This window comes from Girardinichthys multiradiatus, chromosome 17 (genome assembly GCF_021462225.1).
Source record: "Girardinichthys multiradiatus isolate DD_20200921_A chromosome 17, DD_fGirMul_XY1, whole genome shotgun sequence".
Lineage (NCBI taxonomy): Eukaryota > Metazoa > Chordata > Actinopteri > Cyprinodontiformes > Goodeidae > Girardinichthys > Girardinichthys multiradiatus.
The window spans coordinates 17,440,574-17,456,120 of record NC_061809.1 but is presented as its reverse complement, the minus strand read 5'-3'; the positions used below and the strand labels follow the sequence as shown (position 1 = coordinate 17,456,120).

Genomic DNA, 15,547 nt, shown 5'->3' with positions numbered 1-15,547 from the left:
CTTTCACAAGGCACTATTTCAAATCAAGACTGTTCTCCTTCAATATGTATTCTAATATATACAGAGGAGATGCAGTAAAGACTTACAGCTTCCACCAGACTGCCTGCACTGCCATGAGACAGTGAGCTGGGGTCCTTCCCCAAAAGCGATGGCACAGTGAGTGACACCGGCCGTGGTGATCTTTGACTGGACACCCACGTGGGGCTAGGACTCGCCACTGGGCTGTTCCCATTACTGTCACTGTACCTAGGGGGGGAAGTATTAATATTTTGATTTAAAAACAACAACATTTGAGTTTATGTTACAAATCACTGTCATTTGACATTTAAACTCTCTAAATGCAAGTCTCACCAGGGCCCACAATTGACAGAAGGCAAGCTGGTATTGAGCTTTTCATGAGAATTAGAGCCCTCTAGCCTCAGAGAGGGGACTCGCTGATAGGAGGCATCACTGCATTGGGCTACAAACATCAAAACAAGAAGAAAAACATATTACAAGAACAAGAGTAATGTTTTATTACTATCTGGAAAAAAAACATTCAAACACCGATTTTAGTTGTTTATTTTCCTTTTGTTAAATGTGAATACAATTGTCCATTTTGGGTAAAGGATATAATTTTTTTAGGTGATGGCCCTTGATATCTACCTGTGGGGCTGGCTGGAGGTGTGGAACACAGCCGGCTGAAGAGGGTAGGTGAGTGACTCCTTCTCAAAAGGGGACTCAATCCTGCCACTGCCAGAGCCTGGAAGACAAAAGAGAAGAGGGGCAACAGGGCAGTTACAATACAAGCGCGGTGTTTAAAAACTATTTTCAAATTGTAGTAGCACTACAAAATAGTGCCTGTATTTTTCTAAAAGGTAGAGGATTATTTCTTAAAATGTACCAGGCACTTTCCTTAGCTTTTGTGGAACTTATCAGGCCAAAATTTTACTAAACATTGATGAAACTGAAAAGGTACCTAGCTCTCCAAGACCTTTTCATGAACTTTCATTGGATGTACCAGTAACTTTGCTTGAACTTCCTAGGGACTTTCATGAAAGTTGCCAGGCACTTTCCTGGAACTTTACAAGTAACGTTTACCAAGTGCCGTCCTGGAACTTTCATAGAACTTACTATATAATTTCTGGAGCTACCCAGTTATCTTAACTGGAAATCACCAGTTTTTTTTTTTTTTAGATTTTACCAAGTACACTACTGAAACTTACCAGGTGCTTTCTGAAATTTAACAGCTACTATCTTGGAACTTACCTGTTACTTTCCCAGAAATTCCATAAAACTTGAAAAGGTGCAAAAAAAAAAAACCTACCTGGACACTATAAGAAAACTATCTGAAAAGTTCTAGCAAGTACCTGGTGTTCTCTAAACATTCCAGAAAAGTAACCATTAAGCTAATTGAAACTACCACTTTAGTTCTAAAAAGTACTTGGTACGTTCTAAGAAAGTAATCTGTAATTGTGGGAGAATATAGGTGTAATATATAGTACTACCCAAATCTCTGACATTTTACCTGCCTCTATGGAGCCAGACTCTCTTGTAATCTTTGAAAGTGGCCTTGATCAGTACTCTTTCCATGCTTTCTTTGGACTTTAATTGCTTCTTTGCTGATTTTCTGTATAATCTTTGTACCTGACTATGCCAGTATGTTGTCCAGAGTGTGCTTGAAAATTAAAAAGGTGGATTAAACAATGTACTGCAAATATCTTAAAAGTTAAATCTTTAGGAAACCTGACCTGACACAGCTACCTTATCAACTGGACTGAAAATGTGTCAAAAAAGCAGCAAAAGTCCAAAGAAATCTATAGAAAAACTCGAAATGCATGGTGAACATTTGCTGACTTTTTGTTAGCTACATATAAAAATAAGGGCTTACTTTTGCATAGTATTGTAGATGTTTACTACCTGGTGATGTACTAGGTGTAAGGGTACAGCAGTCTTCTGGGAGACATCTGGCCTTGACTGTCTCCGGAGACACTCCAGATGGAAAGAAGATCTCCTTCCTGACACACAAATCACAACAAAATGCAAATGTAAAAAAATTACAGCCTATATATTCACACAGAACGTAGTTGGACAAATTTCTGTCCGTGAATCATTGTGCATTCACCCAGAGTTGTTGGACAGAGGAAGACTCTTCGTGGAGACTGCCACCCTCCTCCCCCTCCTCTTTGCTCCTCTACTTCTGCTTCCTCCATGGGAGTCAGCTGTTTACATGTTTCATCGTGATACACCAACCTAATAGGTACAAAAAAGCACACAGAGAAATTAAATCGACCTTTTACTCTAATTAGATTCAAGCTGAAGGCTAAACTGTGAATGTTATTCAGCAGTACATGTCAGAGGAAAGTGAGTGCTCATCATCCTGGTACTCCCTGTCGTCACCATAACTCTCATCGTACGTCTCCTCTGTTGACCCCTCCCCTCTCTGGATGATTGGCAGACGACTGTCACTCGAGTCCGAGCTACAAATAAATGGGCCAGCGACCAAACAAGCAAAGCAAACAAACACAAACAAAATTAACACAGACACACATCACAGATGGAGGTACATTGAGAAACATATGTAAACACATAAAAAGCAGTTAATTAGCAAAACAGTCAGCAATGAGCTTCAGGGGATGGGGTTTAAAAAATCGGAGTGGCTTCACTTCATAAAGGAAACAGCGGAGGGACGAGAAGCCTCTAGAAAAGCAGCTGGGATTTATGGCTGTTTTGTCAAAGCAATAATGTATATAGCACTAAAGACAACACTTGGAATATGAGAAATGATAGCCAGACTGAAATTCAGACATCTTTGAAAAGCAAAGAACAGAGTAATTTTTAGTTAAATCTTACTGGCTAAGGGTCTGACAGCATTAGATTTACAGGAAATTAAATACAACCCTATTGAAGAACAGGTTTTAATGTGAAAATCCAAATTTAATTTTTACATTTATTTTGACTATTTTTGAGTACAAAAGAGCATACATTAGACAATTTGAAGCAAATTTTGTTTGGACCAGAAATATTTTTACAATATTCTTTCTCAAAACACTTTCTGGGTCTGAGGATACCATCTTTTCCTGAAAATTAGACTTTGGGACTCCATCCGTGTCTTTTGTTTAAAAATTCTCAGCATATCCTGTTTTTGCATACGTTCCTGCTTTTCTGACACTTACAAATATGTAATATGTTGGGTCTTTAGTGTAGGCAATGGAAAATGGTCTAATCCATGTTTTTTCTGATTTGGGGTTGAAAGCAGAGCAGTATTTCCAGGAAAGTTACAGAGTCAAAAGGCTGTCAGTTCTGTTTCATCCCAATAAAGGGTGTTTTTTTTTAAATCATGAAAATCTCCCAAAGATGTCTTCTTATCAGTCCCATCGATTTCATAATCCAGTATTCAGCTTTAAGGAAACATTCTGACATTTAAATTTCAGTCCTTTTCTTCTTCACCAGTGTTTGCTTAAAAGCGGAAATTTCCCCAAATCTGTCTTAGCATTTAAAGTTACCCACTAAGTCGGCAATATATGTGACAAAAATGAACTCTGAAGTGGACAAACTATTTTATCACTTATTTGAGCAGCAAAATGTAAGTATCTGCTCAGAAAATTCTGGTGAAGAAAAACAAAATAAAATGTCAGCTATTTCAGGGTTCCACAACAAACTCTGGGTTAGATCAGCATTCAAGAAAAACCTTTTAAGAGGACTGATAAATTTAAAATGGAACCTGACCTGTTGCTACAAAGATCAAACACAGAGTCTCAGAAAGCTTACATTTTGATTTAATAAAGCATTTTGATGTAATAAAAGTAAGTAATAGCAAATAAATAACCCTGTTTTAAGATTAAAGAAGAATGTGCTATGGATAATCCATTAATGTTTTAAGGATTTCAATGTTCCTAAAGCCTTTCTGGTTCTGAAGCTATATGGGGAAAGTGTCTCCTGAATAGGTTCATGCAATCATTAAAATGTGTACTTCGAACTTTATAGAAAATGTACCACAGATAAGGAAACCAAAGTATTACAACACATTAAATTATATTATATTATTATTATATATTATTATGGGTTAACTTTAGAATTCAAGGTTTGCTGTAGCACATAAATTGCACTTTTGAATGTACTCACTAATGATATTCTAATATCCTCCAATAATGTTCTTTTGGATCTCAGCCTTGCATTTGATCTAGTGGATCACAATATATTCTAGGCTGGTTTAATCTAACAGATTTCAGTTTGTATATGTTATTTATAAATATGTTCCACGAACCAGCTGGTATGAAGTACCACAGGGTTCAGTGCTTGGTTCAGTGCTCTTTGCTCTATGCAGTTTTAACCAGATGTTTACATGCACTGTATAAAATGACACAATCATTTTTCACAGCAGCTCACATTAAATCAGACTTACATTTTTCCTGTTTAAGGTCAGTTAGGATTACCAAAACATTTTTTTCTAGCTTAATTCCAGGAAAAATTGAGAACTTTAGAGGATGTTTTGATGGTTTTCTTTAAATTCAGAAATTTTCATACATTTGCTTCATGATAGTTATTTCAAAACTTGACTTTGTTATCCTTAAGCCATTTTTAAACTAATTTGGAGGAATGCTTATGGTCATTTTCAATTTGGAAGACCTCTTTTCACCCAGGTTTTAACTTTGTGGCTGACGTCTTGAGATGTTTCTCTAATATTTTCACATAATGTTCTTTCCTCCTGGTACTTTGGTTTGAATTCTTCAATTGCACTTTTTCAGACCACAAAATTATGAATTTGTCTGTATGTATATTTTAGATTATAATCTGTTTTTAGAGTTGCTTTTTATGGCTTCTTCTTTTTTGAGTGGCCTTTGAGACCATATTGGTACAGGACGTGTTTTACTATGGATAATGTCATGCTCTTACTAGCTTCAGTCAGCACAGCTTTTGCTATTGTTAAAACTCACATTTTGCACCAAAACCCATTCATCTCTGGGACACAGCACCCATCTCCCTCCTGAACAGTATGATGGCTAGCCATTCCCATGGTGTTTACAGACATCTACATGCATCGGAAAGTTGTACCTGTAAATTAACCAGATTTGTGGAAGTTCCAATTCTCTTCTTCATTTACTTTTCTTTTGTCTTTTCTTATGATGTCACACAAAAATGATAAGGGATAAATGTCCATTGTTATGCAGATGACTTTCGACTATCTTAATTTTGAAATCAAATTTGGGTTAGAGATAAGATAAAAAATAACAAGATAAAAAATTCAGTGGACCAGAATGCTTTAGAAACTAATTCTTACTGCCGTCTACTTTAGCTGGCAGTAATTTGTTAACTTTTGACTTGGGCAATTTCTTTTCATCTCATATCAATCCGGTTATCTAATTCTTTTCCCTCAGCAATATGTATTGAGTTGGATAGTACTGAAATAAACTGAAGTGAACCTCATCCCACTGAAATGAATGAAATGGTTTTCCTATATAATCACAAATGACTTGAACCTATATGCCTTGTAAATGCTATGAATATTTAAGACCAAAGAACTGGGCTTCTGTATATTTCAGATCAGTGCTGCCATTTTGATTTGTCAAATACTGTGATATATGTAGTTACAGTTTCAAGAATTACACAACATGTATTTTAAGGTTTTTCTTTTGACGAAGAATTGGTCAAGCTTTTGAATATTTAATAAGGTTTCTGCACACATAAGGAAGCCTACTGTGTCTAACCCAGACATGCTGTGATGTACAATAAAAGAGCAGCAGCAGAAGCCCTTGACGGGAGAGGTTTGGGCACGCTGCACCAAGCAGTCCATCTCTGGCTTTGGTAGCTGACTTTGCTATAACAACCACCACATTATGTGCATAGATAGCAGCAAGTGCCATTGTTGCACCTTGACAGCTTTGCTTTTTTGTAAAGCATTATAATATTATTATTTCTGTACGCACTCAGGAAGCTAACAAAACCCACACACATTCCCTTTCTGACCCCTGGCAACATACCGCATGAGGGTGTCATAAAACATCCTGTTTGCCAACAGAAACAAGAGAGAAGGAGAGAAAGCGAAGATGAAGAGAAGAAAACAGTGGACTCATTTATGTCTGGAAGAAATTGTAGATTTGTTAATTATGTTGAGTTTCTGAAATGATGGAAGGCTTTAAAGGCTAAAGTATGAAAGAGGAAAAAATTGAAGCTTTGAGGGAGCAGTCGCATGAAGATGCGGTCAGATTTATCATGAGGATTTCAAGAATGTCCTACATTTACCTTTTTGGAGGGAAGCACCATGCTGATTTTGGCAGCAGGATGGGTGTGAGTGGCTGGCCTGTGTGCCCGTCCACGGTGCTTATGGACGGGCTTGGCAATCGGCTGATGCCCTGGGTTGTCACTCCGGTCATTCCAGTGTTGTTGGCATTGTTGATATTGGCGTTTGAACCTGATGAGGAGTAAGATGAAGGGGTGAAGGTGTTCGAGTCCATCAGCTTCTCATGGGATGGGCTTTCACCTTCACATGGAGAGCCCTTCTGGCTGATGTGCAAGGGACGCTGAGTGGTGAAGGACTGTGGGAAGGACCCACGCCCGTCACTCTGGTTGTAGTAGTTAACGTGGTTGCCAAACAAGCCACCTGTACGCTGTTATGTAAAAAGACAGGAGAAAATTATAGGGGTAGAAAAAATTTCACAGAACAGTTCAAAGCTTTTTGAATCAACAACCTATATTTTAGCTAAACAGTGCCTTGCGAAAATATTCACACCCCTTCTCTTTTTCTGATTTTTTTCACATTACAACCACAAACCTCATTGTATTGTGATGGGAATTTCTTTAAAAAACTAAAACAGAATAATGCATACTTGTGAAAGAAAGTGGAACAAATAAATAAATATTTTTTAACACTAGTAAAAATTTAACCCTCTTTACTCTGAACCTCAGAATAAACTCCAATGCAAATAATTACCTTTTCTATTCATCTAATTTATAAATGGTCATCCTGTATCTAATTTGATCTCAGTATAATAATACAACTGTTCTGTGATGGTTAGCCTCTCCATGTTAAAACATTGCAGTGGCAGCATCAATCTGTGGGGATACTTTTCTTCAGGGAAAAAGTTAATGGGAAAGATGGTTGGATCTAAATATAGGACAATCCTAGTATTTAGATCCATCAAGTCTGTTTTAGTCTCTTAGTATTAGAGGCTGAAAAATACTTGAGACTGGGGTGGGGTACACGAAACATACAGCTAGAGCTATATTAAATGCTTTGGATCAAACATAGTTCATGTTTTGGAATGGCCTATTCGAAGGTCAAACCTAAATTCAAATGAGAATCTGTGGCAAGTCCTTAAAATTGCTTTTTCCCCATGTTCATCATCCTGCTTGACTGTGTTTGAGCTATTTTGTAAACAATAGACAGAAACTGATGGATACAAACACTTGTCTCTGTACCTACAGGTCCTTCTCAAAATATTAGCATATTGTGATAAAGTTCATTATTTTCCATAATGTCAAGATGAAAATTTAACATTCATATATTTTAGATTCATTGCACACTAACTGAAATATTTCAGGTCTTTTATTGTCTTAATACGGATGATTTTGGCATACAGCTCATGAAAACCCAAAATTCCTATCTCACAAAATTTGCATATTTCATCCGACCAATAAAAGAAAAGTGTTTTTAATACAAAAAACGTCAACCTTCAAATAATCATGTACAGTTATGCACTCAATACTTGGTCGGGAATCCTTTTGCAGAAATGACTGCTTCAATGCGGCGTGGCATGGAGGCAATCAGCCTGTGGCACTGCTGAGGTCTTATGGAGGCCCAGGATGCTTCGATAGCGGCCTTTAGCTCATCCAGAGTGTTGGGTCTTGAGTCTCTCAACGTTCTCTTCACAATATCCCACAGATTCTCTATGGGGTTCAGGTCAGGAGAGTTGGCAGGCCAATTGAGCACAGTGATACCATGGTCAGTAAACCATTTACCAGTGGTTTTGGCACTGTGAGCAGGTGCCAGGTCGTGCTGAAAAATGAAATCTTCATCTCCATAAAGCTTTTCAGCAGATGGAAGCATGAAGTGCTCCAAAATCTCCTGATAGCTAGCTGCATTGACCCTGCCCTTGATAAAACACAGTGGACCAACACCAGCAGCTGACACGGTACCCCGGACCATCACTGACTGTGGGTACTTGACACTGGACTTCTGTCATTTTGGCATTTCCTTCTCCCCAGTCTTCCTCCAGACTCTGGCACCTTGATTTCCGAATGACATGCAGAATTTGCTTTCATCCGAGAAAAGTACTTTGGACCACTGAGCAACAGTCCAGTGCTGCTTCTCTGTAGCCCAGGTCTGGGGAATGCGGCACCTGTAGCCCATTTCCTGCACACGCCTGTGCACGGTGGCTCTGGATGTTTCTACTCCAGACTCAGTCCACTGCTTCCGCAGGTCCCCCAAGGTCTGGAATCGGCCCTTCTCCACAATCTTCCTCAGGGTCCGGTCACCTCTTCTCGTTGTGCAGCGTTTTCTGCCACACTTTTTCCTTCCCACAGACATCCCACTAAGGTGCCTTGATACAGCACTCTGGGAACAGCCTATTCGTTCAGAAATTTCTTTCTGTGTCTTACCCTCTTGCTTGAGGGTGTCAATAGTGGCCTTCTGGACAGCAGTCAGGTCGGCAGTCTTACCCATGATTGGGGTTTTGAGTGATGAACCAGGCTGGGAGTTTTAAAGGCCTCAGGAATCTTTTGCAGGTGTTTAGAGTTAACTCGTTGATTCAGATGATTAGGTTCATAGCTCGTTTAGAGACCCTTTTAATGATATGCTAATTTTGTGAGATAGGAATTTTGGGTTTTCATGAGCTGTATGCCAAAATCATCCGTATTAAGACAATAAAAGACCTGAAATATTTCAGTTAGTGTGTAATGAATCTAAAATATATGAATGTTAAATTTTCATCATGACATTATGGAAAATAATGAACTTTATCACAATATGCTAATATTTTGAGAAGGACCTGTAGATGTAAAATCTGTTCTACAATGTATTTATTCAGGGGTACAAAATACATATGCCTGCCACACATTTCAGAATTTTATTTGTAAAGGTTTAGAAAACTATTTAATCTTTTCCTTACACTTTAGAATTATGCACCACGTTGTGTTGGTCTATTACACAAAGCCCCAATAAAGTACACTGACGTTTGCAGTTCTAACAGGACAAAATTGAAAAAGAAAAGCAATTTCAGTGCTTTTGTAATTCACAGTAATTACTAATTATCAGAGGTGGGACCAAGTCATTGTGTTGCAAGTCACAAGTTATCTCAAGTCTTTCCACCTACGTCTCGAGTAAAGTCCCAAGTAAAAGCATGAATCTAGTCAGGTCGAGTCTAAAGTCATGATATGCAAGTCTCAAGATGAGTCGAAGTCCTAAACTTTTCCTTTTGGGTCTTAAAGGACCATAGCGCAAGATCCATGATTTTTGCAGACATCTTTCCCCTCTGGCGACAAGTTTAAATGACACCAGTGTTGTGGACACGCATGAAAGAAGAGAAAAAAAACTGCCATCAGCCTCTGCGACTTTAGTTGGTTCTTTAGAGGCATAATGTCTTCTGAGGAAAGAAAGTTAGATGTATGCCCATGTTCTCTCCTTCTCTCGCTAAAGTGTCATAGCGGCGGAGACTCTCAACATAGTAATAGCGGGGTAAACAAGCGCGCGCAGCACGCCACACCCCGTGGTACGCCCTGAGAATTCGGCCCGAATCACTCTCTAATGAACTTACTAATCTAGTCTGTAGAGGCAACTGCAGTAAATAGAAGATAACTCATTTTACATATCGGGCAATTGGAAGGACATGTATGGGAAAGAAAATAAATAATATTTAACTTAAAAACCTGCGCTATGCACCTTTAAACAAGTCATTTGACCAATTATGTAATTTAACTAGAATATTAATAGTTTGAAGATATTTAAACCATTTTAAAATGTGTTTTTTGCAAAAAAGTGAACTTCAAAATCCTCTGAAAATCAAGACAAGAAAAACTGGGATTTTGTACATAATGTCAATAGAGCTGCTGACAGCCATCATGACGCTATCTCCAGGCTTGCAAATATGAATCGGTCTGAGACACATAGTTCGGTCTGGATTTAAAATCTTACTGAAAGTGTCTGAAAATATGGTTATGGTATATGGTGTTATGCTGGATAGCTGCCAACCCGTTGATTATGTGATGCCGCACATGGCTTGTTTTTTCTTTTTCCCAACATTGCACACACCTGAGCGTGAGATGACTTCTTTAACGACTGTTGGAGTTGTAGCTGTCATGAAAGTATAGGAAAAGTGGGTAAATAGCACGGTAGATGCAGCGTGCTTGTGGCACCAACATTGGAACCAGTGCACGCCCAGCGCTTCTCCTTTGTAAGACTCTTTCTGTTTGGTGTAAGATATCAAGTCTTTTCAAGTCAAAGAGGTCATGTCGAAGTGATGTCATAAGTCACTGATGTGAAAGTCTTAGTCAAGTCCACAGTCTTTTATGATTTCATCAAGTCGAGTCTAAAGTCATTAAATTTGTGACTCGAGTCTACACCTCTCATAATTATAGCAATAAACCAAATGGAAATGCAAAGCAAAGACCATCAGTTGCTAATCAAGCAAAGCAGCAAAAAAGCCAAAACCTTAAGTAAAAGGTGGAAGCATTACATCATGAAAAAGTTGGATAACAAAATAGTCCTTCATTTTATTAGATGATTCTGCTGAAAAAGTAAAATCACTAAACAGTTTTATCCCTTCATTAATGTCAGGTACACTGTACAAAAAATAACCGCAACCTTCAGTACAATATTGAAATTTGCAAATGTGTTTTTTCTAGTGGTAAACAAAGGCAGTTAAAATACTCTGCCAGCAATTTTATTTTATCAGCATGTTCTAGAATTTCAAAAAGTAGTCAGTTTAAAACTGACTTGAGGTTTGGTTAACAGTTGTACCTGAATGCAATGAAGAAGGGCAACTGTTGGGGAAACCCCTGTCATTGAACAGACTCTGCCATTAAAAAGACTCACACAGTGTTGCCAGATTGGGCAGGTTCCGCAAAATTGGGCTTCTTCTGAACACTTTCGGCTGGAAAAAATTGCTTTGTGCTAGTTGCAATTGGCGAATGTTTAGAAAGTTTTTTAAGAATTTTCTCTCAAAGTAGTTGTCATTATGGGCCGGAAAAGTACAAACTTACAGATTTCAGTAAAATATGTGCTACACTTATATCATTAGTTGAGTCTGTTGAGCTTGACATCATCAATCAGTGATAATCATTGGTAAATCAAGTGTCACTGAAAACTACATTGAGGTACACTGGGCTAAAGCCCTTTACGTTTAAGCTTTGACTTGATGTTGAGAGACAGCATCATGCTGAAGTGGAAAAATACAAAGAACTACAGAAAGGAATGGGAGTCTGATCCGAAACTAAAATTGTGGATTTCTCCTGTTCCAGAGGATGACTCAAAAGCTCTTTGCAAGTATTGCAATACAGAAATCTGAGCGCAACGTCTTAATTTAAATGAACATCGCGGTGTATACTTTGTTATGAGGTTCAAGAGGAGTTGAGATTTGGGCTGGTTTTTATTGAGATGGGTGGGTTTTATTGAGATGGGTGGGTTTTATGCTGTGTTTGGGCTGGAAACTGTCAGTCATATCTGGCAACCCTAGACTCACATTGCAGTTTCATCTATTTTTCTCGGTACCATCTATTTTGATCGAGTAAAGTAATTAGATAATTAACAACTACTTATCTAATCACTGTTGAACAGTGCTAATGTGAAGTTTTGGTTCAGTCCACCTTCATTTCTGAATAAGATAAGCTGAATAAGAAACCCTAAGGCTCCCTAATAGCAGACTTTATTGGTAGATGTTTGTAGATTTGTATTGTATTGCACCGACTATGCCAAAACAAATTCCTTGTATGTCCAAAAACGTACTTGGCAATAAAGCTTTTCTGATTCTGATTCTGATTCTAGATGTAAGATTTGTTTTGGTTTGGTTCAGTTTTTGTTGGATGGCAGAGCGTATAATTGCACTCTTTAGTTAGGCATGTGATCCTTTTTGATGGGTAATTGTTCTCATTTTCTCAACGTTTCTCAATTCTTTCTCCTGCAGCAGCAACCGTACTGCTGTTTTACCGTAATGCAACATGTATGCACGTAACTAATCTTTAACAGAGAGATAATGTTTGCTGGCTTGTCCACGTGTTTTCAAGTATCGGCTAACTTGAACGCAGATTTATACATGTGTACAGGTTTAAAAAAAACGCTCACTGTCAAAGTATATGATGCAGCCAAGCTATGTGGTGGGGCATGCTGCTTACTTAAGTGTCTATGAGACACTGAGCACATGCAGGCATATATCTATACAGGTCCTTCTCAAAATATTAGCATATTGTGATAAAGTTCATTATTTTCCATAATGTCATGATGAAAATTTAACATTCATATATTTTAGATTCATAGCACACTAACTGAAATATTTCAGGTCTTTTATTGTCTTAATACGGATGATTTTGGTATACAGCTCATGAAAACCCAAAATTCCTATCTCACAAAATTAGCATATCATTAAAAGGGTCTCTAAACGAGCTATGAACCTAATCATCTGAATCAACGAGTTAACTCTAAACACCTGCAAAAGATTCCTGAGGCCTTTAAAACTCCCAGCCTGGTTCATCACTCAAAACCCCAATCATGGGTAAGACTGCCGACCTGACTGCTGTCCAGAAGGCCACTATTGACACCCTCAAGCAAGAGGGTAAGACACAGAAAGAAATTTCTGAACAAATAGGCTGTTCCCAGAGTGCTGTATCAAGGCACCTCAGTGGGAAGTCTGTGGGAAGGAAAACGTGTGGCAGAAAACGCTGCACAACGAGAAGAGGTGACCGGACCCTGAGGAAGATTGTGGAGAAGGGCCGATTCCAGACCTTGGGGGACCTGCGGAAGCAGTGGACTGAGTCTGGAATAGAAACATCCAGAGCCACCGTGCACAGGCGTGTGCAGGAAATAGGCTACAGGTGCTGCATTCCCCAGGTCAAGCCACTTTTGAACCAGAAACAGCGGCAGAAACGCCTGACCTGGGCTACAGAGAAGCAGCACTGGACTGTTGCTCAGTGTTCCAAAGTACTTTTTTCGGATGAAAGCAAATTCTGCATGTCATTCGGAAATCAAGGTGCCAGAGTCTGGAGGAAGACTGGGGAGAAGGAAATGCCAAAATGCCAGAAGTCCAGTGTCAAGTACCCACAGTCAGTGATGGTCTGGGGTGCCGTGTCAGCTGCTGGTGTTGGTCCACTGTGTTTTATCAAGGGCAGGGTCAATGCAGCTAGCTATCAGGAGATTTTGGAGCACTTCATGCTTCCATCTGCTGAAAAGCTTTATGGAGATGAAGATTTCATTTTTCAGCACGACCTGGCACCTGCTCACAGTGCCAAAACCACTGGTAAATGGTTTACTGACCATGGTATCACTGTGCTCAATTGGCCTGCCAACTCTCCTGACCTGAACCCCATAGAGAATCTGTGGGATATTGTGAAGAGAACGTTGAGAGACTCAAGACCCAACACTCTGGATGAGCTAAAGGCCGCTATCGAAGCATCCTGGGCCTCCATAAGACCTCAGCAGTGCCACAGGCTGATTGCCTCCATGCCACGCCGCATTGAAGCAGTCATTTCTGCCAAAGGATTCCCGACCAAGTATTGAGTGCATAACTGTACATGATTATTTGAAGGTTGACGTTTTTTGTATTAAAAACACTTTTCTTTTATTGGTCGGATGAAATATGCTAATTTTGTGAGATAGGAATTTTGGGTTTTCATGAGCTGTATGCCAAAATCATCCATATTAAGACAATAAAAGACCTGAAATATTTCAGTTAGTGTGCTATGAATCTAAAATATATGAATGTTAAATTTTCATCTTGACATTATGGAAAATAATGAACTTTATCACAATATGCTAATATTTTGAGAAGGACCTGTATATGAATGGACCCTCAAGCTGGTGCCAATCCTTTCTTTCTCTCTCTCTCTTTCTGGAGAGTGAGTGGGGATCTGTGTATCCAACCTTTACCCTGAAGATATCGTCCTCAGATGCAGCTGACACGGATTCCTTCATGCCTTTGTCCATCTCCTCCTCCACGTTCAAGTCTCCGGAGATGGCCCTTCTAATCTCTGGACCGATGTCGTGCAATGTCCGCAGGCCCGCCTGCACACAAATCAAACATCAACAATTGCTTCTTATTCTCTGCTCTCCTCTTTATAGGCCATTTATCAAAGCAAAACACAAAACTCCTGTTAGTACCTGCAAAGAAAGGGCAGTTTTGGGGGGCACCTTGGCGACTAGTCCTTGTTCTTTCCTTTTCTTAAACTTGCGAAAATACTCCTGGATGAGGAAGGTGGCGTAGAACTTTCCGACTGTTACTTCATCATCTGCAAAACAATAAAATGGTTTTCATGGATAATTTTTAAAATGATGTGTCACTGTAGTTTTAGAAAAATCACATGGGTATTGAGGAGGATACACACCACCAGCAGGGGGCACTACTTGATCCAAGAGCTTCATGCTTGTTCTCTTCCAGATCTTTTTCACAATTGCTCTTAGCTCCTCATTAGCCTGCTCCAGATTACCTGTGCATGAAACACACAGCATGCATACATTATGCTTGAAGAGAAACTGTCACACGTGTGACTGAGGCCTCAAGAACATCAAACACCCTTTTATTTGTATATTTGGGACAATAAAATTTTCTGCAGATCTTGGGCATTCCCACAATGCTTTGTGTCTTTAGCACATTTATGCTAGTTGCAAAGACATTGTTTATATTGTGTAGTTGAAAATTGAAAAAATATGAAAAAAGATAACCCAGTTTTAACATGCATAAACTAGTATTCTAGCACCCATACTGATCATATTACAGACAACAAATCTCTTAGGTGATTGCTGGATTTTTTTTAACTTAAAGATGTAATTTGTATACATTGCTTATCTGTAGTGATTTTTCTATGCCTAAGACCTTTTGGTTTACGTCAATTTTAAGCAAAATTTAAACTTATACTGCTCAAGTACTTGGCAGAAAATTGGCAAACAAATAAAGAATCTAAAGCCCTTAAAATTATTAGAAATAGTTATTTAAAAAACCTTAGGAATTAATAAGTGAAACCATTTTAATTTAGATTGACTCCAAAAGCAGTCTTGTCAATAAAAGCTTGAACTTTCTATTCCAAATATGTTTGGGAAAATTGCTGTCCACCTATTTTAAGCACCAAAGGGACTTGATTACTTTTCATTCTTTTGAAAGTTTATGTGTTTGTTAGATTGGCTTGTGCAGCTCTATGAAACATGTTTGTCCTTATTTGTATGTTACCTTCTGTCTTGATCCTGAGTGCAGTTCTGACCAAAGCAAACAGTGTGGCATTGAACATAACGGTTCCATCGCTGTTCAGGGGCATATTCATTGACACCAGGCGCTACAGGAGACCAGACAGTCATTAGCTCACACAGTCCCGACATACAGTCATGACCAGCTGTTTTGAAGTTGATGGAAATCTGTTGTTTTTTTTAAACAAA

General features: G+C 38.8%; 1 protein-coding gene across 1 annotated transcript in view; it reads right to left on the bottom strand.

Annotated features, from left to right (window-relative positions):
* The window catches only part of cacna1c (calcium channel, voltage-dependent, L type, alpha 1C subunit), a 290,444-nt gene that overhangs the window by 13,590 nt on the left and 261,307 nt on the right, over positions 1-15,547 (bottom strand). The window contains exons 41-52 of the mRNA XM_047389522.1: positions 15,345-15,447; positions 14,506-14,607; positions 14,282-14,409; positions 14,045-14,185; positions 6,223-6,587; positions 5,961-5,984; positions 2,331-2,459; positions 2,105-2,232; positions 1,900-1,997; positions 646-742; positions 352-460; positions 87-246 (exon numbers count right to left, since the gene is read on the bottom strand). Of these exons, the coding sequence (XP_047245478.1) occupies positions 87-246; positions 352-460; positions 646-742; positions 1,900-1,997; positions 2,105-2,232; positions 2,331-2,459; positions 5,961-5,984; positions 6,223-6,587; positions 14,045-14,185; positions 14,282-14,409; positions 14,506-14,607; positions 15,345-15,447 (1,584 nt within the window). The remainder of the gene's footprint in view (positions 1-86; positions 247-351; positions 461-645; positions 743-1,899; positions 1,998-2,104; positions 2,233-2,330; positions 2,460-5,960; positions 5,985-6,222; positions 6,588-14,044; positions 14,186-14,281; positions 14,410-14,505; positions 14,608-15,344; positions 15,448-15,547) is intronic.